The following is a 24,751-nucleotide window of genomic DNA, read 5'->3' as shown; positions in this document are numbered from 1 at the left end:
AGACTGCCTGCCTCCTGCTCCTAGAAAGCCTGACAGGTTTTATAGGGTTCTGGAGTCACACAGACATCTTTTCAAGAACCTTGTAGCAGACCCCAAGGTTGTGACCTCTGGCCCTAAGGTAGCCAAAGCTAGCTCTTCCAAAAACCCCTTGCCCACAGATAAAGTATGGTCTTAAAAAGTGTGTGTGTGTGGGGGGTTTGCACATCTTCCACCCTGCTATTAGAACCTTGACTTGCCAGTTTCACATAGTTAAATACCAAGAAACTATTTTGGGTCAGATGAAGCAGAAAAGTGATGGGCATAGAGAACTAGAGTCTCTCTAAACAGTTATTGGACCTTTGTAATTCCTGTTCTCAGGTAGCAAAGCACTTCTGTACTGTGGCTATGATGCTGTGGAAGCTTCCAGTAGGGCTGCACCTACGTATTCTGTCATCAGAAGACATGCTTGGCTAAGGGAGCATTCCCTTCCAGAGCATGTCATATCCAACCTTACGGACGACACTTTGGACAAGGACTTTCTTTTTGGCCCCAAGGTTGAGGTTGTACTCAAGAAAATGGAGGATAAGGCCAAGTCCATGCAGACTGTTAAGGACTTAAAGTCCAACATCCATGTCTCAGCACAAGCTACCCTATTAAGCATTGCTCCTTTCCTTCCCAATCTAAGGCTAAGCAACGAAAGCCATGTAGAGAAAGTAGCCAAAGACCGCACAGAAGGCCCAGGCAATGATATTCAGAACCAGTTAGTGTAGGGGGTACTAGACCACAGGCCTCTAACAGGGAGCAACCATGATTAGTCTGTGGTAACCCCCCCCCCCGAGACTATCACTAATTCACAGAAACTGGGCTGTCATTACTACAGGCCATTGGGTGGTAAACATTATAACAAAGGGTAACATACTCAAATTCAAACAACCCTTGAAACCCTCAGGTTTAACAGACATTCCATCAAACCTAAACACAGAGGCATTGACCCAGATAGAATTGCTATGCTCTCAGGGCTCAGTGGAACTGGTACCAGAACACTTAAAAAGAAGAAGATTTTACTCCACTGCTCCTGGTACCCAGAAAAGGAGGCACAGGGTGGCCAATACCATAATTTATTTATTTATTTTTAAGTACAGGGTCATGGTGGAGAACTTGTCTGGGGATAAGAAGGCCTTCTGGAGAGCTGAATCCAGTAGGGCCTCTAGAAAACAATCCTGGTTGAGTGGTCTGTTTGAGATTTCTGTACTTTGATGGTGAATCCCATGGAGGTTTAAAGGTTCTGAGTAAAAAAGTCAGATCTGAGTTTTTTTCAGGCTTGTTGCCTGGATAAGACAGTCACCCAAGTAAAGATAAATGTGGACCCCTCTTGGACTTCAAAAAAAAAATCATGGTCAGGTATTTCCTCACAGGCAGGTAGTATATCAACGCCTTGGGTTACATGTACTCTTAGCATCCTCATGATTCCCCTAGCTGTCCTGCACATAACGAAACTACAGTGGTACCTCAAAAATGTGTGGTGAAAACATTCACATCCAGAAAAAAAATGATTCCTTGCCTCAGGAAGAAATTTTCCTGGTGGACCCAGGCTTGCTCCCTCAACCTTGGATCTCTCCTTCACATTCATCCTTCAGACACACAAACTCTGACAACAGACACATCAGAAGTAGCCTTGGGAGCTCACTTCATCTGCCTGCAGACTCGAGGAAAGTGGGACTGCAAGTTCAGATACAAACACACAAATCTAGAATATCTTATGGCAGATCACAATGGATAGCTCTCCAAGAGAAGTGGAAGCCAGGAGTACTAGTAGTGAATACAGGTAGTACTGCAGTTGTGTGGTATATAAACACCCCTACCTGCTTTGCTACTTAGGAATGGATATTTGGGAAACAGAGTTCATTAGGATTGCATCTCATGGCACAGTACTTGCTGAGTCTATACAACCAACTAGCAGATCTCCTCAGAAGAGGCCTGTCTGACCCCCCCCCCCCCTCCCAAGTGGCAAATGCATTGAGAAGTATTTCTCAGTATAGCAAAAAAAAATAAGGTGTGCCACTGATGGTCCCTTTTGCCACCAAAGAAAATGCTCATTTGGAAACGTTTTGCTGCAGAGACTAAATGAAATCAGCCTGGAAGACAGATGCCTATCTTTCTCTTGGACAGGCCTCTTGGTCTGTGAGGGTAAGAGAAGAGGGTCCAAAAGTAATACTAATAGCCCCAGGTTGGCCCAGGCAGCAGTGGTACCCTCTGCTACTCAGTCTAGCCAGCACTGAAGCATGGTAGCTGCCACAGAGAATGGACCTATTGACATAGGACAAGGGCAAGATTTTACACCCCAGCCTGCAGACACTCAAATTGTCAGCATGGAGGATACCTTAACTTCATGGAAGGATCCTCTTTTTGACGAGCAGGTCAAGGATATTGTAGAGGCCAGAAGACCTAGCACAAAGAAATCATACTTTGCCGGATGGAAAAGATTCTCCCTTTGGTTTGGGCAAAAAGCACAAAATCCTCGTCTGGCCAAAATTCCTGTCATTCTGTGCATAAAGATAAGAGTATCCTTAAGGACAGTGCCTTCCTTTATTCCCAAAGTTGCTTTTTACTCAAATATTTCACAGTCCATTCACTTACCAAACTGCTTTCCAAATTATGGAAACGAAGGAGAAGTACATATTGAATTCTTTCATTTTTCTTAGACAATTGTGTTTCTACCATTGCAGTACATAATTATCCAAAACAGACGAGCACCTTTTTGTTTTATTTTCACAAAACAAACTTGGGGGGGAAAGGTGTCAAGATATCTATTTCCAGATAGTTATCAGACTGCATCACATTCATTTATAGCAAATCTCTTTCTGATAAACCAGGAGCACCTGCTACTAGAGCCATGCAGCCTTTTCAGAGCCTTTTCACTAGAAGTTATTTGCAAGGCTGCCACCTGATCGTGTCTGCACACTTTTATCAAACATTATAAGTTGAACTCTGTCTGCAGTGCTAGAGCACACTTTGGTGTTACCATCCTGATGGGTCTCCTGTCATGCGACTACCCAGGAACATCATAGCTTACCCAGGAACTTCATAGCTTGGGATTCTGACCCACATATCTGAATGGACAGACTGAATCGAATATGAAAGTTATGTACCTAACATAATGATGGAGCCTTTCATTCCAGATTGCCTAATATGACAATCCTCCATTGAGTTCTTGTCAGCACAGATTAATTAGGCAGATTATCACTGATTAGGATTAATTAGTAAGCAGCTTTAAAGCAAATAGTCATCAGCTGTAATGTAAACTGTCTGCCAAACTGTTATGCAGATATTTGATTAACAGTTTAGCAGTGATGTAACTGCTTTACAGTTTCTGTTGTTAGTTTTAATGTTTCACTACTTGCTATTAAAAACACTGGAGTTTCAAACCTTTTACTGAAATAATTGTTAGTTTCTGTGAGCCCTCACAGTTGCATCTTCAGACATGCCTTTACCCTTCCTACCAAGACTGTGTAACAGCAGATGTTCGCAGCAGACTTCATGTACAGTGGGAGTTTTAAAAGTTAATGTCTGTAAGATCTTAAGGGAAAAAATTCACATGACCTTTAACTGTTGTCAGCCATGGATAGCCAAAGGTTTCATGTGATCATAGTGGTTGTGGCTTATAGTTAGAGTTGTAGCTCTTATAATATCTAAACTCCAGAACCAAGATAGAATTTTTCAGTCGGACTTTCTCACATGTCCCCAAGGTGAAGTCAGAAGTAGAACTTTATGCAAGCTGAGTTGCATCCCTGAAAGTGACTAGTATGTTTTTTCCAGAGAAGTGTAGTGTGCCCCATGAAGTACAACATTGGTAGGATATGGTTTGCATTAGTAGGCAAGAGGGTAGAAACCCTAAAGAAGGGCAGATGTAATGGAATTCTAAGCAGTGAGGACATCAAGGGAAGCATGATTTTTGCTCAAGTACTCCAAGCAGGCAAATATAATTAGTAGCTAAATGTGATGGCACAGTCCCTTATCTTCAAAACCATAAAATCGACAAAGCTGTAACAAGTTTTTGTAAATGTTAACTAATGTGTCCTTGGGGGGGGGGGTATAAAAAGTATTGAGCTTTCCTTGATTGTTAGTAAAACATCACTTGCAAAATTTATTTATAGGATGATTCTCCTTCAATGGACTTCGTCACAGGTGCTGCTAATCTCAGAATGCATATCTTCAGCATGAATATGAAGAGCAGGTTTGACATTAAATGTAAGCAGTTTTCTTGTTCTAATTCCTTTAATGATTGTCACGTAACTGAATATAATTTTATTTATTTGTTTTTAATTCTAAGCAATGGCTGGAAACATAATCCCTGCCATAGCTACCACCAATGCAGTGATAGCTGGCTTAATCGTGCTTGAAGGACTAAAGATCTTATCTGGGAATTTGCAGCTTTGCAGAACTGTAAGTTTTTGTTTAAATGTGTATGAAATAGCACGTAATCTGTTAATTTAATAAATAACTTCTATGTGTAATTATTTCTATCCAAGATATTCTTAAACAAGCAACCAAATCCAAGGAAGAAATTGCTAGTTCCTTGTATTCTCGATCCTCCAAACTCCAGTTGTTACGTTTGTACAAGCAAGCCAGAAGTAACGGTGAAACTAAATGTGCACAAGGTGACAGTACTGACATTGCAAGACAAGGTGAGAGCATGCATGATGTGCTGCAGTTTTTAATTTAATCACTGTTTTCCGTGTAACTTTTTGACGGATGGGATTTTGAGGATCGATTGGAGTCTGGAGAAAGTTGAATAATGCAATAAAGTTAGAGTTCTGTGACTTCACTTAGCTTAATCATATTCTTTCGGTTATCAAACATTTCTGCATATTGTGCAATAGACCGGAATGTCTTCAGTCATGTGGCTTATTGAAACATTATACTTCATCTTTGCTTCAGTGTGAAGTTCCTGGCACTGGTTTCACTTGAGTGGTTGAGCGTTCTATGGGATATTGATGCATAAATGTAGTGTGTGAAAAATAGAATTACCTTCCTGTACTCTTTTGCTTCCTTCCTAACATGATTGACTGTGCTGCTAAACATACCTCTTGACTGTGCAGATTTTCGCAGATTGTCCAGATTGTTGCCTCATATTTTTGATCTTTTCTTCATAAAATGTATGGTTTTCTGGCAAATCACTGGGATGATCTGAGGATTGAAGTCACTAAATAGTATACATTTGTGTTTCAGATTTCATATCCTTCATAAAAATGCATGCAAAGACAAATCTTGTTGTTCTAGCAACTTTCTAAGTTTATAAGAGCAGTATTTAAAATCTGCACCTATTTTTGGTCCTTTATCCCCCATTTCTGTCCAGCTTTGTCCAGATTTTTTGTCCTAAGAGGTTGAGAGATATGCTGCTAGAAAATCTGGTACTTTATATGTTGTCTTTTGAGGCTCTGCTGATACATTGCCACTTGCAGAAGAGAAAAAAAATGTATAATCTCAGTAGAGCTGTAACTGTGGTTAATTACAGTATGCTGTCCCATTTCATATGTATAAGTAAGTGGAGGTAGTGCTTTTAATGTTTAGCAAGGTTGATATTTTGAATTTTGTGGTCATAAGTACTCAGAAAATTAACAGAACCATGAAACTTGTGATAGAGTTTTGTTGCAGAGTTATACAGATATATTCCATTCTGCATCATAGCACTTGTGAACTAGGTGATGGTAGCAGAATTAATTACTTTGATGGATGTAATGCAGATGAATGCCTTTTACTCTCTGTTTTTGGGTGCCAAAAAAGGTAATATGTGTAGTCTCATTGAGCAGCTGTTCTGACCCCTCTTTCTGCAGAGTTAAAGGGGCTTTGCCTTTCTTTAGAAGCCTTGTGTCTCACTTCTTCAGGATTCAGCACTAAGATAAAGTACCTAGTTGTTATGTTGCATTCCTTCCATTATCAGTTGTCTCTGTGATTCATTCCTGTGGGCAGTCGTGGGGAGCATACGCAAGTACAGGTATTCTTCTGGGGTTTGGGAAAACTGTTTGTTTTTAAAGATATTCCTGCAGCACTGTATACTTTGACTGTTACCAGTTGTTGAGAGAAGCACACATCCTCTCTACTTCTTCTGATTTCTTTTGAATTAGACACCTGTGCTCAGTCATCTGCAGGGTGTATGGAGTGAGTCAAGGAGAAACCCAAAGAATTATTGCAGAACCAGCCACATGTGGCTTCAGTTTTCAGCTGTAATCTCTAGGATGTCAACCACTTCCAGATACTCCAGGTCCCAGGCTTGTCTACAAATATCCAAAACAGCAAGGGGAACAGAGTATAAAGCAACCTCCAGTAGAAAATCAGCATGGTGGTGTGGCACAGAGGGATAGAGCCCTTACTATGACCAGGTGACCGAGGTTTGATTAGTGACCCCAGCACTGGAGGGAGAAGGAGTGAAGATGCATGGCCATCGAGTCTCTCTTGGGGAGGGGGTAATCTACTTGTACTTGGGGACACAGTGGCAGTGCAGTTTCCTTAGTGGACACTGAAGAGACTGTTGTCTCTAGTGAAGTGGAAGGGATGTATGGAGGGAACATCCCTTATTGAACTAAGGGGATGTCCTCTTAAGTTGGCCCATTGCATTCCCCTCCCTGACTCTTAGCCAAGTCTATGTTTGTAGTCAGGGTCAAGGAGAAAATTACAAAAAAAATTATTAACTTCATCGCTGTCTAAAATGACTGCTCCTGCCAGCTGAACCTTGCACGGTGAAAGGGAATGAATAAGCTAGTTGGCCAAAGCTGATGTTTGACAATGGGAGTAAAAAGCAGCAAAAAAAGAAACGGTGGAAAAGTCAACAAGGGGTAAAATGGAAGTCTGTTTTCCACAAAATGTAAAAGTTTGTCTGCCCTCCAAGTAAGAAAGCCCTTTGATGGATGAGATTGTATCAGCCAGAAGTTGGTACATTAAGTAGTAGGTTGACCAGCTCGTTGTGTAATGTTTTCTGTAAAATTGCTATTTCCTGACCGCTTTTAATACCGCAAAACTTGATTATAACTCACTGGGCAGAATAAAGGTAGGGTAGACAGTCAACCAAATGGACTGTAAATGCTGCCTCATTTTCTGCTAAACAGCAGAAAAAAAACAAACTGCTCCGAGAGTGCAATAAAACTTCCAAGTAATTTAGGTATTAATTATTAAATCAGAATTGGTAAAATGAATATGCAGAAAGTTATTAAATGTGAAAATCCGGTAAGCTTCAAAGCATTATTTAACTGTGATAGTAATGTGTTTGCTGTAATTGTAAATCACTGTTTCTGTGCCATTTGTTTGCATCAGAAAACTGCAGGATTTACTGTGATGCATTCTTGTACAAGTATATAAGGGGAAATAAATATTCTATATCTGGTGCTCAGAAATATGGGAGAGTGCTGGTGTACCCCCCCACACACACACACACACACACTAAGTTTATATTAAAATAAAAACATCTTTTTGCAACATCTTCCCACATATTTCACAAGGCTAGATTTTGGTAGTCATTTGAAATGTCAGGACACACTAGAGCAAGACTATGATAAAAGAATCAAACTCGACAGTGGTTGTAACTGTGTTACAGCTGGAGTGGTTTATTTTGCTGTCTGTAATTTTTGTAAGGCATTTTATATGGGTAAAACTGAAAGGTGTCTAAACGGAAGAATATGTGAGCATGTTTATATCCGTTAGGGCAATGAAAATAGCATGCCGTTTAGACATTCACTTAAGTGTCAGAAGTTTAACAAGTTTTTATTTGCTGAATACAAAGAATTGCAATGGTAGCTGAGATTAAATGCCATTAACCCTCATAGTTTAAATGATGTCTCAATTGCCAGTCTGCTAAAATTAAGGTAATCTAAATTTTGAACGGTTCTTGATTTTAGGTTTTTTGATACATTCACTTTAATAATTCTTAACAGTTATTATATTTCTTATCAGTTATTAAATCATTTTGAAGGCAAATCATAAATAGCTTATGTTTATATGTATTTTGTGCAAAGACGTCATTAGTGAGACAGTGAACTTTGTGACCATAGAGGATATTCTTTAGTCACATGAAAGTTTCCACTGTCCTATCTGTTGTTTTGAATTAACTTGCTAATGTTCATCGTGCATACAGCTGCAGTCATAACAGATGGGTTCTCCTGCCGTCAGGCGGGTCCTCGGTTGGCCGAATTCCAAAGTCTAGGTCCGGCGTCGGTTGTCGTCGCTTCTTCCCTGACGTCAGTGTGACAGGGGTATAAAGGAACCAGCCGACGCCATTTTCTTCAGTCTTTCTTGCCGCGCGGTGCCCGAAGCAGAAGCAATTCGCAAGTGCCGGTCGGCCAGCTCCTGAGATTATGAAAATTTGGATACCGAAGTCTTCTTAAAAGCTAAGTACCCCGTAGGGGAAACTTTTCTTGCCTCAGACCGATGTCAGACAAAGTTAATAATTGTATTTCTTGTGGGAAGCAAATACCGCATAAGGATTTCCATTCCCTCTGTATACCTTGTTTAGGCCCAGACCACGACGTCTCGGTCTGTCGCTTTTGTGCTACATTTAACAAACGCACTATTAAGCTTCGGGCGGAGTTCGCCCAGCCTTATTTTGGGAAAGCATTTAACTATACTATGTCGTCGGATAGTCCGACTCTGGTTTTGTCTAAAAAACGCAAAGACAAGGACCGACACACGAGGTCCGCGGCCTCTACCGACACCACGCCAAAGCCGACTACACGTGGTCCGGTTCTCAGCGAGGCACCTACGCAGAGCGAGGCACCTACGCAGCCCCTGACCACCGACGACATTTCTTTGACGGTGTCTCCTGTACCCGAGGTCGCAGGCTCCTCGGCCCACACCCCGACTACAGATACCAAAGCCACTCTTGGCGTTGAAACTCAGAATGTGGACAGGTCCAGCTCCACTCAAGGTGTCTTCAGACCTTCCTCTTCTTTCTCCATCAAGGCTTTCACAAAGCCTAAAGCACCCATGCACTCTAAGAGACCAGCTACACAGGGCCCATCTCCAGGCCCCATGCCTAAGAAACAGATGCTTAAAATGGCTGAGGATTTAATTACTCTTATCAGAGGTTCGAAACAGATGCTTAAAATGGCTGAGGATTTAATTACTCTTATCAGAGGTTCTCAGCCCCCTCCGGACAAAAGGCCTAGAGTGGAGGAAGATTCCCCCTCCTCTGATCAGGGCTCCATTATTTCAGAGCACTCTGATGATCAGGAACTTTCTTACTCCCCTTTTGAAGACTCTGATGCGGAGGAGTCCATCCCTTCTGTATCCCCCCCCTGAGGATTACTCATTTGGGGAAACTTTACATACCTTAAGGGAACACTTCCACTGGGAAGGCCAGGATTATTCAGATTCCAAGAAAAGGCTCAGGGAATTTCTCTTGCTTCCTCAGCACAGGCCTCTGGCTATACCTCCTGTCTTGGACATCCTAGATGATGTTTACTCGGAGGCCTGCCTTAACCCGGACTCTCTACCTCCAGCTCCAGTTAAGCCTGACAGGTACTACAGGGTCCCTGACTCACACCAATTTCTATACAAAAGCCATGCTGATGACCCAGAAACAATCTCACAGGGCCCCAAGGGAGTTAAGGCCTCCATTGCTAAAAATCCATTGCCTTCCGAGAGAGATTCCAGATCCTTAGAAAGGTGGGGGAAAAAGGTATATACCTCGGCTACCTTATCCATGAGGGCCTTAAACTGTCAGTTTCATATGCTAAAATACCAACAGTTTTTGTTATCACAATTGAAAAGTAAAATGTCACAACCTGAACAACCAGACTTGAAGGAGTTGCAGGATTTGATGCATAGTGCAGAACAAGTGGGTAAGCATACCTTACAATGTGGTTTTGATGCTCTAGAGGCCTCATGTAGAGCTGCTGTTACAGGCTCAGTCATACGTAGGCATGCCTGGCTCAAGGAACAAGCCTTGCCTGATCATGTCAAAGCTAAATTACTAGACGCCCCTCTTCAAAAGGATGTACTATTTGGTGCTAATGCTGAGGAAGTATTAAGGAAAATAGAGGAAAAGGCTAAATCTATGCAAACTGTGAAAGAATTTCTACAGGTTCAACCCCCACGTTTTAGTAGAAATTGGCCTTCCAAAAACTGGTCCTTTCCTGCCACAGACAGACCCCAAAGAGGCAGATACAGGCGCCCGAGGGGCAGAGGACAATCCCAAGGATCGTTTAGAGGCAGACAATGGCAAGCTCCCACACAAAGAGGTGGTGAGGACAACTCGCAATCTTTCAGAAAGCAAACCCAATGACTTTCCCCTTTGCATGCCAACCAGGTCTCAAATGGCAGCCCTCTTAGGAGGAAAGCTGGCATTATTTTCAAAATTGGCATATTGTCACAAAGGACAAATGGATCCTGGACATTATAAACAGAGGCTACAAATTCCATTTTCACACCCTTCCAAAATGAGAGGCATGCCAAACCTGCCACACAATCAAAGGGCAGAGGCACAAAGGCAAATTACAGATCTCATAAACATGAAAGCTATTCAAGAGGTACATACGCACGAACAAGGTCAAGGTTTTTATTCCAGGCTATTTCTGGTGCCAAGGAAGGGAAAAGATTGGAGACCTATTTTGGATCTATCCATCCTAAACACATTTCTACTGCACCAAAATTCAAGATGCTCACTCTACAGCAACTTCTTCCCATGCTGGGCAAGGAGTCTTGGCTGGTAACATTGGACCTCAAGGAGGCATACCTGCATGTCCCAATCAGACAAAATTGCAGAAGGTACCTCAGATTTCTTGCAGGTTCAACCCATTATCAATTCTCTGCATTGCCCTTTGGCTTATCTACTGCACCCAGAGTATTCACGAAATGCCTGGCATCAGTATTTGCCTACTGCAGACTTCAAGAGATACAAATATACCCCTATTTGGACGACTGCCTGATCCAAGCGGACAGCAAGCACATTCTTCTGAAACATCTGGCTTGTGTAATAATGTTATTGAACTCTTTGGGATACACAGTCAACAAAAAGAAATCAAGGCTAATACCCTCTCGGAAGATAATTTTCCTGGGTGCCAATTTGGACACAAACACCCAGATGGGCCTACCTCACGCCAGAGAAGCAGGGGCAACTAATTCAATACTTCAGAACACTAGCAAATTGCACCAGGCTGACTGCAAGGAAAATCCTGCAGGCTCTGGGATTCATGGCATCTTGCATCTTACTAATCCCATGTGCAAAGCTGCATATGAGGAAACTACAATGGTACCTGAAAAATATATGGTCTCAACACAGCCACAGTTTGGAAACAATAATACCACTAATTCCATGTCTGCAAAAGGAATTTCTGTGGTGGGCTCAAGCATATCAAACAAACACAGGTCTTCCATTCAGCAAGCCTCAAGCAAATCAAGTCATCACAACAGATGCCTCGGACTACGCCTGGGGGGGCGCACATGACAGATCGGTGCATTCAGGGCAAATGGTCCCAAAAAGAAAAGCACCTTCACATCAATCAAAAAGAAATGCTAGCAGTAATAAATGCTATTATTGCTTTCAAGGACCTTCTACAACCAGGTCAACTATTGATAAGAACGGACAACACCACAGTTATGTGGTACATAAACAAGCAGGGAGGAACACATTCTTACCCCCTATGCAGACTGGCCATGTCACTTTGGAACATGGCCATGGACTTACAAATGGAACTACAAGCACAATACTTGCCAGGCAAGGAAAACACGCTGGCAGACAACCTAAGCAGGAATATGACAGATCCACACGAATGGCAATTGCATCCAAAAGTTTTTACAGAAATAATCCAAGAATGGGGAAGGCCAGACATAGATCTCTTTGCCTCCCACAAAAATCATCAGTTGACAAAATTCTGCTCAAGGATCTTCCATCCAAAGGCCTGGAGAGTGGACGCTCTCTCTTTCAGTTGGACATCAATGACAGTTTATGCCTTCCCACCTCTGCCTCTGCTGCCCAAAGTTCTATTGAAGACCAGAGCATACAGACCAAAGATGATCCTCATTGCTCCGGACTGGCCAAGGCAACACTGGTACCCACTCCTGAGGAGCCTGACGCATTCCCCACCATGGACCCTGCCTCTAATACCTCTTCTTCTGACTCAGCACAGCTTCAAAACTCTGCACAGCCAGCTAAAAGCACTCAATCTAGCCGCATGGAAGATTCCTTAGCATCACAGCAGGCCCTACTCTCCAAGGAGAGGTGCAGGATGTCATTTTGGAGGCCAGAAGGCCATCAACTAGAAAAGCTTACTCCGCAAAATGGAAACGTTTTTGTGTCTGGAATGAGAAAAAGGGCCAGGATCCTGGAAAACTGAATTTACCTCAAATACTACAATATTTAGCTGAACTGCTAAGCAGTGGACTTTCTTTCTCCTCCATCAAAATCCATGCCTCAGCCATTTCTGCAGAATACAACACTGATCCACCTTTATTCTCTCACCCTCTCTTAAGACAGTTCCTCAGAGGGGCTAAGAATTTAAGACCGCCAAGGAAACAACCAATACCTGCTTGGGATCTTAATTTCATTCTGGAAAAACTGACCTTGCCTCCCTTTGAGCCAGCTGCCTCATCAGATTTGCAATATTTGTCCTGGAAAACAGCTTTCCTTCTGGCTATCACCTCAGCTCAGAGTTTCAGAACTACAGGCTCTCATGGCTGTCCAGCCTTTTATCATCTTCCATCAGGACAGAGTTTCCTTACAAACCAACCCGTCCTTTATGCCTAAAGTGGTATCCAAGGTAGCTTTAAATCAGGCCATACATTTACCTACTTTTTATCCTAATCCTCAAAACAAAGGGGAGAGATTACTACATTCCTTGGACATCCACAGACAACTCCGTTATTATTTGGACAGAACAAAGCCTTTCAGAAAATCAGAACAGCTCTTTGTGGCCTATGCGGTAGGAGCTCAAGGAAAGCCAATTTCCAAACAGACAGTCTCAAAATGGATAGCCCACTGCATACGCTTTTGCTATTCCTTTCATGGCAAAACTGTACCTACAGGCATTAGGACTCATTCCACCAGGGCCACAGCCACCTCTGCAGCCTTCCTCAGAGGTGTTCCTACCAAGGATATTTTGGAAAGAGCCACTTGGAGTTCTGTGCATACCTTCTCCAAGCACTACAACCTACCATTATACTCCAAATCTAGAGCAGGCTTTGCCACTGCAGTCTTGCAGGGCATTTTGGCTCCTCCTAGTTCCAACTAGTGCCTACCACCCCTTTCTTAGCTTTGGGATTCTACCCATCTGTTATGACTGCAGCTGTATGCACGATGAACATAGTACAGTTTTGTACTGTATGCACGATGAACATAGTACAGTTTTGTACCTACCATAAATGTAGATGTTCGAGTGCTAATGCAGTTGCAGTCCAGGTTTCCCTCCCTCCTTCCCCTCTTGGGACAGGCCTATAAGCTAACACATCTCATACAACTTGATTGGGGTATTCATTTATGATGTATTTGCTTGCAACTACTGTATTTTGATTATATTGCACTGCATTATTACACAAATTTATGTATTGCCTTCTTTCTGGGGACACCTGACATCTGGGGCAAGAAAAACTGAAGAAAATGGCGTCGGCTGGTTCCTTTATACCCCTGTTGCACTGACGTCAGGGAAGAAGCGACGACAACCGACGCCGGACCTAGACTTTGGAATTCGGCCGACCGAGGACCCGCCTGACGGCAGGAGAACCCATCTGTTATGACTGCAGCTGTATTAGCACTCGAACATCTACATTTATGGTAGGTACAAAACTGTACTTTCCATTTCTCATTACATTTGTCCATATTGTAGTAGCAGAGTTCAGCGGATTCCCCATATCGGGTCTATATTAGATGAACGAAAGTTCATCTTAGCGAACGCTCACATGAGCGAATATTGCGGAACTCGAAACTGCAATTGTGAGATGGCGGTACAGTGAGGATGAGAATATTTGCCCCTTCTTCACTGTAGTGCAATCTCAAGTTGGAATATATATTTAGCGGGGGATGTGGGGGGCTGTGCACCCCACAGTTGCAGTTTTGAGTACCTGGATATTCGCTAAGATGAACTTTCGTGCATCTAATATAGACCCCCCATATCTGTGGACAGCGTACATTTTCTACTGCTGTTGTAAGCATGAATCCAGGCTTCATTCTGTATCTGTAATGGTTTCCTGTAGTTGCATTTTGAAACCAGTTCCTTTTAGGCAATCATGTCTTTGTACAGGCGGTTTTGAAAGGCTTGCTTTTCATTTAAGTCCTTGGAAAGGAAGCTTGCTCCCATACTAGAGCTCTGAGTATTACTAGTCACTTATGTTGTTACATTCTTACTGAACAACTTTTGTTACCCTGAATACGTTTTATGTTGCTTTTTTAGTTAAAAAAAAACAAAAAAAAAAAAAGATATGCAGATCACTTGCCATCTGATTTTTGTATACTGAGTGGTTCTTCTACAAGGGTTACCAGCATACAGCTGTTGTAGCAGACTTTTCACTTTTGTAGCTGCTGCAGTCTCTGAGAACATCTTCCATTCAAATGTGGACAGCTTTGGATAACAGTGCTGCTTTTTATGCAGTTGTGTTCTTATGAGCTGGAGGACCACGACTCTGTCATCCTGTTTGTTAGTGTTTACTTCGTTCTGAGGAGTGTGTTTTCTTCTCCTTGTCTCTTGATCAGACATTGAGAAGGAACTATAGTATAATCCACACTTAATTGGGGGCAGTCTGTGTAGGCAGGTAGAATGTGCTGCTCTCCCTCTTATTTGTAACATTCAGCCCTGCTTTAGTTTACTGTTTTAGTACATTGTTTATACAACTTAATTTAATGTCCTACATAAGGTACAGTCCTTGGGCTTTTTCTTTGTGGGTACTCTGGTTTACTTTAAGTATTTTCTAAAATGAATTTACTAATTTCCGAAAGCATCCTGTCCAGTGATGTTCAGCTTAATTTAGCCGAGTTTGAATGGTGGCTGTGTATGAAGATAATTAATATCTTTCCTCTGACAGCTCTAGAGCTTAATTCAGTTAGTGGGCTGGGGCACTTGTTGGACCTGGCAGGAGGGGATAGGCATGCCTGTTCTGCAGGGGGCAAAGCAGGATGTATAACCACAACCTCAGAGCGTGGCAGTGGTACTGTGCACCCTGGGAGCAAGCTTTTGGCTCACTAAGCCACTTGCCTGGTGGTAGCCTTCATTAACAAGTGTACAGGATCTTGCACTCACAGGAGTAAGGGGTTTAAATATACAAATGCCCTTATTGCCAAGATATTGGTGGGGGCACAAGCAACCATCATTACTGTGTGTATGATATCTCCTCTGTATGGCTTTGCCCCACCACCACTGTACTGTGGTGGTTCCCTAGTATGATGGAACAAATGAGCAGATTCTAAATGGGAGAGGCTTGTTGAGCCACATACATGAAGCCAAAAAGCACAAAGAAAAAAATGGTATATTGTCCCTTTCTGCTGTGACAGAATCCTAAAGTTGATTTAGTAATTAATTAATGAAGGATCTGAAGCAGCTCTTTTAAGATTTTTGTTCATCTTGTTCTACTTGTAGAACACTGAGGGACAGAAAATCCTGTACCTGTGTGTATTGAATTCAGATTTAATTTCAGGTCATCGGTCTTGTGATTTAGTGTTAGAGTGACTTGTAGAAACCAGCAGTTGCTGTGGATGGATTAGACAATTAAAAGACCATGCACACACATGTAGCCTGAGACACCCAGATGTGGTGCTGAGTGTTTTTTGTGCCTTTTGCATTTTTTGCGCTTAGATACAGTGCACTCTGCCTTCATTGTTCTTTGTTGGTGTTGGATAACAGCATCTTAGTGTTAATGTAGGATTTCTTTTGCTGTATCTGCAGGCTTCAAAAATATTATTTTTTTACTTTGAATCTGAAGCAGTGAAAGACTGATGATGGTCTTGTTGAAGTTGTATTCCTAGTTTAATGTGTAAGCTACTGTCATAAATGTCACGTTTGTGTCATTGGTTCCTGACACCCCAGAGATCCTTTTGTTTCTGGTCCCTTTTATATTGTCACCAGAACGATGAGCCATTTTCTCCAAGATAACTTTGTGGCTGTCTCTGACTGTTTTGTCCATGTGCTGTTTTTCAGTGTTTTGTGTGTGTGTGTGTGTGTGTGTGTGTTTTGCAAAGACAAGCCTTTTGTTAAAGTAATGTACAGCAGCATTTTATGGCATTCACTTAAAAAGCCATTCATAAGCAGTAAGTTGACATTTACATCACTGAAGCATGAAGATTTTCTGTATCTCCTTCATACTGGTGTGTGTGTCTTTGAAAGTACTCCCTTGAACATGATTCACAGCTGCCTGCCACTAAAAATCTAATCTGGAAGACAAAATTCACAGGAGTAATTTGAACCTGGTGGGAGTGTTGGAAAGAGAAAAAATGGACTTCCCCCTTTGGGGGGGAAAAGCTTCCACATTAAAATAAATAAATAAAATAAACTACGGGAAGAAAAGTATTTTTTATCGGCTGTCATATTAAACACTTTTAAACGGGAGTGCAATTTTTTACTTTTGTTGAAAAGGATGTTGGGAACTACTTTTTGCTGTGGAGAAACTGTGTTTATTTTACTTTTTGGGTCTGAGAAAAGTGTTTCTTCTTCTCTTTTGGCTGTTCCCGTTAGGGGTTGTCACAGCGGATCATCTGTTTCCATTTCTTCCTGTTCTCTGCATCTTGCTCTGTCATACCAACCACCTGCATGTCCTCTCTCACCACATCCATAAACCTTATCTTAGGCCTTCCAAAAGTGTTTAAAGTCCTTTATACTATGTTTTGTGTGTGAAAAAGTGAATTTTTTTGTGACTTTCCTGTTTTACTGACTATTGCTGCTAAGCTTCCCTGGGGGAAAAAAAGCACAATGTTTGGCTTGACCATTGAACAAACACCTGCCCCTCATATGACCTTTTTCTAGCCACAAAAAGAAAAAGTTAACTAAACAGCCCCTGCCATCACAGCAGGCTAATAATTTGCCACAGCCCCAGATGGTGACTCTGTTGTGGGTCATGCTGTTTCCTCAGACCACTCATCTTTTTCCTTGAATCCCTCTGGTGTTGTCCATGCAGCCTCCATGGACCAGGCTTAGCCGTGTCCAGTGTGGCTGTTGGGTTCCTGTCAGTGGGCAAGTTAAAGCCACATTTGTTGGTCATGGGAGAAGGGGCAGGGAATGTGCCCCTGCTTAACTAGAATGTTGTGCCCTTCCCTGGGGAAGCTGTTGTGGGAAATAGTCTTTTTATCCCAACTTTCTTGTCAGAAAGAGACAGGAAACTAAATGTTTAACTTCTCCTGTGTCAGTTTCTCTGGACAAGAGTAATTTATTGCGTTTGGCTTTGGGTTTTGAACAGGCTATTGACTCTTTTTTTTGTTAGGTGGTTTCTGGTAAAAGGAAAGGGTATTCCTCTTTCTCTGAGGTGGCTCTAGATTTTTAATCTGTAAGGAAAACTGAAGGGACAGATGCAGGTTTTTCTCCTCAAATTTCTGATTCTGATTATAAGGACCGTATGGTATCTGAATCTCACTGTGAGGGATTCACTTTCTCTGAGACAATTTCCAGAATGTGCTGGTGTTTTCAGCAGGACAGTACTGATGTTTCTCAGTCCTTCAGAAAATATTATGAGGAGTTGCAACTGAAATTCCTAGAATATTCAACAGTCCCCTCATCCTCTCAGCCTTTGATGATGTGTTTTATCACAACCTGTGGTTTTCCTGAGAACCATCCTACTGTGCTCCTAAGAAAGCAGATGTAAAAGACTGCTTTTACACTTTTATACAGCAGTCCCAAACCTGATCCAACAACTGTAGCTTTAGATCTGAAGCTATCCTTGTAATTATTGATCACGGATGGGTCCTGGATCTGACCTCAGATCCGAGCCTGAAAAGTAAGCGACACTTCCTGAGCTTGAGCTCCTCCCTTCCCCTTCCTTTTACCCATGATCCTCGGATCTTGTTTGCCACGATCGTGAAAAGGTGCTTTCCTAGCAGCTCAAGCACGGTTTATGGGTTAGATAAGTGTTTTTCCACTTATTTCTATACCTTTCTTTCCCTTTCTCGTCATTTAGATGTTTAGTGCGAATTTTACTGTTAGTTGTTGGGGTTATTAGGTTTCCTTTCTCCCCGTTAGTATGTTGCTGGCATTAGGGTTTTGCCACTCTTTTTCCTTTCTTTTCTTTCTTCTCCTCCCTTTGGGGTAAGAGTGCTTGGTGTGTGCATGTGTTATTTTGTTGTGCGGTATTTCGTGATGGCCGAGAAACCTTGTGGGTTCAGATGCTGCTCCTCATGCGGTCGGAAACTTGCTCCTGCCGACATGTATGAGGAATGTATCTACTGTCTAGGAGAGCCCCATTTAAGATTGAATGTGACATTTGTGCAGGATTCAATACCAGGGCTCTCCTAGACTTTAGGAACAAACTTCTTTTGAAAGCTTTGTCCAAAGGGGAGTCCCCCTGGTTTCAGGCTCCCCCTCCAAAGCCACTTCGGATCCCAAGAGGAAGCCCTCTTCCTCATGAGAGTCCCCTGCAAAATGCCCCAGGCTCTTGGATCCATGTGCTCTGAGTCTAGCCTCAGAGGCATTGGATCCGGGGTCATTGGCACAGAAAGCCTCGGCTCTTCCTGCAGGATCCAACTCCTCTGAAGTTCAGAGGTCCTTGGATACAACAAGTTTGAGATCCCCCTCAGCTCCGACAACCTGGCCAGATAAGTCAGTGGGAAAGCCTGTCTGCTTGGATCCGTCCAGGCCTTCTGGTCCTTCGGCTCTTCATTCTCTTCTCGATCCACTAGAAGTTTGCTCCCATTGGCTATGGACCAGATGATGAGAAACTTTCTCAAAGCCCAAATGGAACTGGGTCTGCTGCCATTTCCTAGCCACTTGCCAAGGGGCGTTTCACCCACCTCTGATCTCCTCTCCTCCCACCCATCTCCTGTGAGGTTGGCACCCTGGGGTCAGAGTTTGTCTAAAGAGAGGCCATTGGCATTGGGTGGTGACCCCACCCCCACGCTTCCTGGGTCCCTGGTTGGCTCAGTCCACTTGCCCGCCGCTTTGGGCTTGCCTCGGGCCTGAGATATCCCCGGGGATGATCGGGGGGGGGGTCCGGTCTCGTCTGACGGGGAGGAAGATGGGACTTTGTTCAGTCCATCTGCCTTCCGAGCAATATAGAGGACAGTCTCTGGTTGTTCGGCAGCCTCTTCCTCAGCTCTGGATCCTACCCAGCCTGGTTCCATTTTGGGTGACGAGTTTGCATCATCCGTCCAGGGTTAGCCCCCCAGGATCACCTTCAGAAGTGCATTACCCACCCCCATAGGGATTCCCTCCTCCTCCGAGTCCTCCCCTGAGCCCATGGTGGAGGAGCCTCTTCGGAAGAGGACGTGCAAGAAAGAGGAGGCACCTAGACTCCCCTCGAGAGTCACTCACAGAAGACACGGACTTCAAGGAAGGGGACAGGTCCCCCAGGCTACTGTCCAAGGAGGTGTGCTTTGGTGACATATTGGAGATAATGAAAGCACAAGGCGGTTGGTCTTCCCCCACCCCATCCTCTGAGGAGTCTTATGTTCCTGAAGGTGTTCGAGGCGGGCCCATCTACTTCCTGGGTGTCTCCTCATGTGGACGAGTTAGTCCAACTCGTCGCCTGCAGGGCATGGAAGGAGCCGGACACAGTTGAATCAGTCCCCAAGAGGCCAGATAAGTTCCTTAGTCCCCCCCCCCCAAAGGACAAACCATTCTGGAGTAAGGGTGTCCTTCTAGATGCTATTGTAGTTGCCACAGCCACCTAGAAAGAGCTCACGGAGTAAGCTGTACGGTCCATTCCCCTAACAGGGAGTCTAGGGTGATTGACTGGTTCGTGAAGCACATGTACGCCTCAGCTATGTTCAGACTGAGGACTATGAATTATATGGCACACTTTATACAGCTGCAAAGGGATTTGATCTCGGTACTTTCCTTTTTCCTTTTGGAGTTGTTGTCTCCGGAGATCCTCAAGGTGGTTTCTCTGAAGCTTTCCACATTAACTTCCCTAGCTAATGCCTCGATGAGGTTGATCTCAAACGATTTCGAGGCCAGCTCACGAGTGACTGGTACAGGCATTGCTATTAGGCGTCATACCTGGTTTTGCCTTTGCAGGTTTGCGGACTACTTCAAGGTGTCTTTTACTAATGCCCCATTTGATAGATCTACTTTATTTGGTCCCTTGGTCAAGGACACTTTGACCCACAATGAGCAGGAGAGTAAGACCTTGTCAGCAGTTGGTATCATGTTTTCTACTCCCCAGCTGTCCTTTTCTAAGACTCAGAGGGGTAGTAAGAAACTGTGGTTTCCCATGATGCAGTCTTCCCTCCAGGATGCCCCGCAGGAATCCTCTTCTTCCAGCCAGGGAAGGGGATTCGATGGCAGCCACCGCACCAGGGGCAGAGAAGGTCTGCAGAACCAGGACTTTCCGAGAACCCTTCTTGGAGAAGCCCCCAAAGCGTTCCTGAGGTGCTGCCCGACTGCCCTGCCCAGAAGGCAGTCGAGGGTTTATCTCCTTGCAAAACCTGGCCTCGGCCGCCATTACCTCAGACCAGTGGGTGCTAAATGTTGTGTCCAGGGGATACTTTCAATCTCACCCCCTTCCAATCCAAAAGCCGCTCCTGGATGTCCCACCCCACCAAAGGGAGTTAGCTGACTCAGAGGTGCAAGACCTACTTCAAAAAAGGGCCATCCAGAAGGTCCCAACAGGACAACAAGGATCTGGTACTTAGTTTTGCTTCTTTTTAGTGCCAAAGAGTACAGGGGACCTGCGTCCCATTCTGGACTTCAGCAAACTGAATTTATCGGTCTAGAAGTCGAAGTTCTGGATGGTCACTGTTCAGTACATTCTTCCGTTTCTGCGAGAGGATGACTGGATGTGCTCTATAGATCTCAAGGATGCGTACTATCACATAAAAATAGACAAGTGCTCCAGGAGATTTCTGCACTTCGGTTGGGGACCAATCATTATCAGTTCAGAGCCCTGCCCTTTGGACTCACCTCAGCAACCCCCCCCCCCCCGGGTGTTCACCAGATGTATGGCAGTGGTTGGACTCACCTCAGCCACCCCACCCACCCCCGAGTGTTCACCAGATGTATGGCAGTGGTTAATCCTTCTCCGGCTGCAGGGGTTTCAGGTCTTCCCATACCTGGATGATTGGCTCCTCATGGCTCCCACAAAGCATCTTCTTTCAGTAGCCACAGACTTCACTCTAAATATCTTTCAAGATCTGGGCATTACTGACAATCTTCCGAAATCTCACCTTCTTCCGTGCCAGAGGCTGGAATTCATAGGAGTTCTTCTGGACACGGTGTCAGAGACTGCAGCTCTTTTCCCGTGCAGAGTAGACACAATCCGAGAGCAAGTTCTTCTCCTCCTGGATCGAGACAGTGTCCCTGCCCATCTCATCCTTCAGTTCCTTGGGTCAAGGGCAGCACCTATCCAGTTGGTTCCTATCGCCAGGTATCACATGCGAGTGCTCCAGTGGACTCTGGCGGTACAGTGGTCAGCTTGTCTTCACCCCATGTCCATGCCTATTCAAATTTCTTGGGTCTGCAAACAACACTTGAGCTGGTGGGTCCAGACCGAGGATCTCCTGCTAGTGGAGACCCTTTTGCCTTCTGCTACCCCCAGCCATGGTGACCACGGACGTCTCCCTGTTTGGGTGGGGAGCATTTCTAGAGAAGAACGGCCAAGGCACATGGTCCTCCTTGGAGACCAAGTTGCACATCAATGTCTTCGAGATGAGAGCCATCCTACTAACGTTGCAAGCCTTCCAGGACTTCCTTCCTCTTGGTACGGTGGCAATTCAGACAGACAACATGGAAGTAGTCTGGTACATCAGCAAGCAAGGAGGGGGGCACAATCTTACCCTCTTTGCAGAGAGGCCATGAGCGTTTGGGAATGGGCGATGGCCTCAGGCCGCTTTCTTCTTGCAACGCATATACCAGGCAATTCTAATGTGCTAGCAGGCAAAGATGAGCAGGTCTATCCTGAGCCCCCACAAGTGGTCCTTGAAACAGTCAGTAGCAAGTCGGATCTTTGATCTGTGGGGATCTCTGTGCAGTGATCTATTTGCATCTTCAACCAACCACAAATGCAGCAAATGCTCTGCATTGATCCCCCCCCCCCCACTGGGGGGAGTCACCCAGGGATGCTGTGATTCATGATTGGCTGCCAGGTCTCCTCTACCCCTATCCCCCAACACCTCTCATCCCAAAAGTTCTACAGAAAGCCCATCACCTGAAGGCTCACCTCATCCTCATTGCCCCCTTTTGGCCTCATCAGATGTGGTTCTCCCTCCTCGGGTCTCATCTGAAATGTCCGCCTTGGATATTTGATCCAGTTCAGGATCTCATTTCCCATTCATGGGGACTTCCCCCTCAAGACCTGATATCCCTGAGGCTGACAGCTTGGTACCTCCAGTTCCAGTGATTGTCAGCTAGACCAAGTTGCTTTCCCCAGTGAATGATATTATTTTAGTTTCTCAGAAGCCTTCCACTAAAAAGGTTTATTCCAGCAAACAGAAAAGTTTTTCCATTTATGCTAGTCAGAAGGGTGTAGATCCCTTTTTAGCTCCGGTTTCAGATATCTTATCCTTCCTCTCTTCTCTCTTCCAGCAGGAGGCTAGTTTTTCGACTATTAAGCTGCAGTTGGCAGCTATCTCCAACTTCCATCTAGACAATAGTCCCATGTTTTCTTCCAGGCTCTGCAAGGCTTTTCTCAAAGGGGTGTTCTTGCTTAGGCCTCCCTTCTAAGACCCTTCTCCTCCTTGGGATCTATTCTTGGTGCTGCAGTCCCTGACACAACCTCGCTTCGAACCTGCTGGAAGTTGAGATATTAAGTTTCTATCTTGGAAGACGGCCTTCTTGGTGGCGATTACCTCTACCAAGAGGGTTTCTGAGCTTGCAGGGTCTTTGTATAAAGCCTCCCTTCATGGTATTTCATAAGGATAAGGTTTCCCTTAGAAACCAGTCTTTCCTTCATTTCAAAGGTGGCTTCGGAAACTAACCTAAATCATTAGCCAGCTTCCTGTCTTTGTTCCCCAGTTTCTCTAACAAAGGGGAGTAACAGTTACACTGCTTGTATGTCCATAGGCAGTTACATTTCTACTTAAAGAGGACTGAGGATTTTCGAAAATCTGATCACCTCTTCGTGGCTTTTTCCCAGGCTAGAAGAGGTAGGGCCATTTCCAAAGTTTGATAGATTTTTGCATAGTTCACATTTACGAGAACATTCACAGGGACCTTCCTAGACCTATTAAAGCTCATTCTACTCGGTCAGTGGCTATGTCTTCGGCGTTCTGGGATAGGACGTTTTTAGATGACATTTGTGGTGCTGCCACCTGGTCAAACCCTCATACCTTTGTAACACATTACAAGTTGGATTTGGATTCTAGGGGCAGAGCCGCATTTGGTTCTTCTGTGCTCTGGCATATCCTACCTTGAGACCTCCCGGGATTTTGGGTAGGTGGGGATTCTGACCCATCTGTGATAAGTAATGACATGGATAGTATCAGATAGTTATGTACTCACCATAACTTGGAATCTGTGCTATCCGATGTCATTATTCATCACGTTCCTACCCTCCATCTCCCTACTTCTGGTGATCAGGGGATTCTTAATGCCTAAAGTGCTATCAAGAGTTTACTTTAAACCTAATTATCCATCTCCCTGTTTTTTTTCCCTGAACCCAGAAATGAGAGAGGTGGTGTACTGCATACATTGGATGTCCACATTAAACTTTGGTACCATCTTGATAGAAGAAAATCTTTCAGAACTTTAGGTCAGTTCATTTCTTGTGAAAGTAAGAGGGGACAACCTGTGTTAAAGCAGACTACTTCTAAATGGTTGTCTTAGACTACTACCTTTTTATTATTCCCACCACAATAAAACTATTCCAGACAGGGTCAAGGCACAGTCTATCAGGGCTTTGACTTCATCTGTGAAAGTGTCCTGGAAGCAGCAGCTTGGCCATCTGTTCATACTTTTTCAAAGCACTATGAACTAGATTCTTTTTCCAGGTCTAGGACAGACTTTTCATAGGACCATTCTCTAAGGGCTGCTGGACCCTTTCCCATCCTGACTTTGAGTTCTATGCTGTGGAAATCTACCCATATAGTTTAGGCTACTCCAGCAGTGATCAGTATGAAGAACACAGTGCACTTTTTTTTAATGCCAGAGTAGGGACATACATGTTTTTTGTTTTTCTTAGCAGTGTCCTCCCAGGACTTAGCCTCCCTCTGTCATGTTGGCATGAAAGCTCTGAAGGCATCCAAACCAGTCATTTAGTCAGTTCAACTTGAGCTTGACTAATGGTTTGGGCATGTGAAAGGTGCCCTGAAGCTTTGGAAGCTAGCGGGCTGTTGTATTCTGTGCAGGATGTAACCCATGTAGCTTAGGCTACTGCAGCAGTGATCATTCAGACATCTACCCTTATGATAAGTTTACTTACACAACTATCCTTTCTTTCTTTTCACTGCATCATTGTTAGTGGCATAAGAGGTAGTACACTCGCCTTTGGTGTAAAAGGTGGAGGGGTTTGTAGTGCCATGCCAGGTGGATCAGTTGCTGAGACTGCATTGCAGTTTAAGGGACTGCTGCACTCCTTAGTGCTTCTTCCTTCATATGAGTCATTAAACCAAAGCCCCATCTGCCTGAGTTAGTGAAAACGCAGGTGGATGTAAATGATTCAGTGGAATCTATTGAAAAGAGTAGGGATCCTTTATTTATATACAAAAATAACTCCTGTTTATAAA

At 44.0% G+C, this 24,751-nt stretch overlaps 1 protein-coding gene across 1 annotated transcript in view; it reads left to right on the top strand.

Moving 5' to 3' along the window:
- The window catches only part of UBA2 (ubiquitin like modifier activating enzyme 2), a 985,116-nt gene that overhangs the window by 706,540 nt on the left and 253,825 nt on the right, over positions 1 to 24,751 (top strand). The window contains exons 11-13 of the mRNA XM_044081921.1: positions 4,134 to 4,227; positions 4,310 to 4,422; positions 4,509 to 4,664. Coding sequence (XP_043937856.1) covers positions 4,134 to 4,227; positions 4,310 to 4,422; positions 4,509 to 4,664 — 363 coding nt within the window. The remainder of the gene's footprint in view (positions 1 to 4,133; positions 4,228 to 4,309; positions 4,423 to 4,508; positions 4,665 to 24,751) is intronic.

The sequence above is a fragment of the Protopterus annectens genome, chromosome 8.part1 (assembly GCF_019279795.1).
Source record: "Protopterus annectens isolate FY-2018-M chromosome 8.part1, PAN1.0, whole genome shotgun sequence".
NCBI classification, from domain to species: domain Eukaryota; kingdom Metazoa; phylum Chordata; order Ceratodontiformes; family Protopteridae; genus Protopterus; species Protopterus annectens.
The sequence above is the reverse complement of the archived record's forward strand: the minus strand, read 5'-3'. Positions and strand labels throughout refer to the sequence as shown.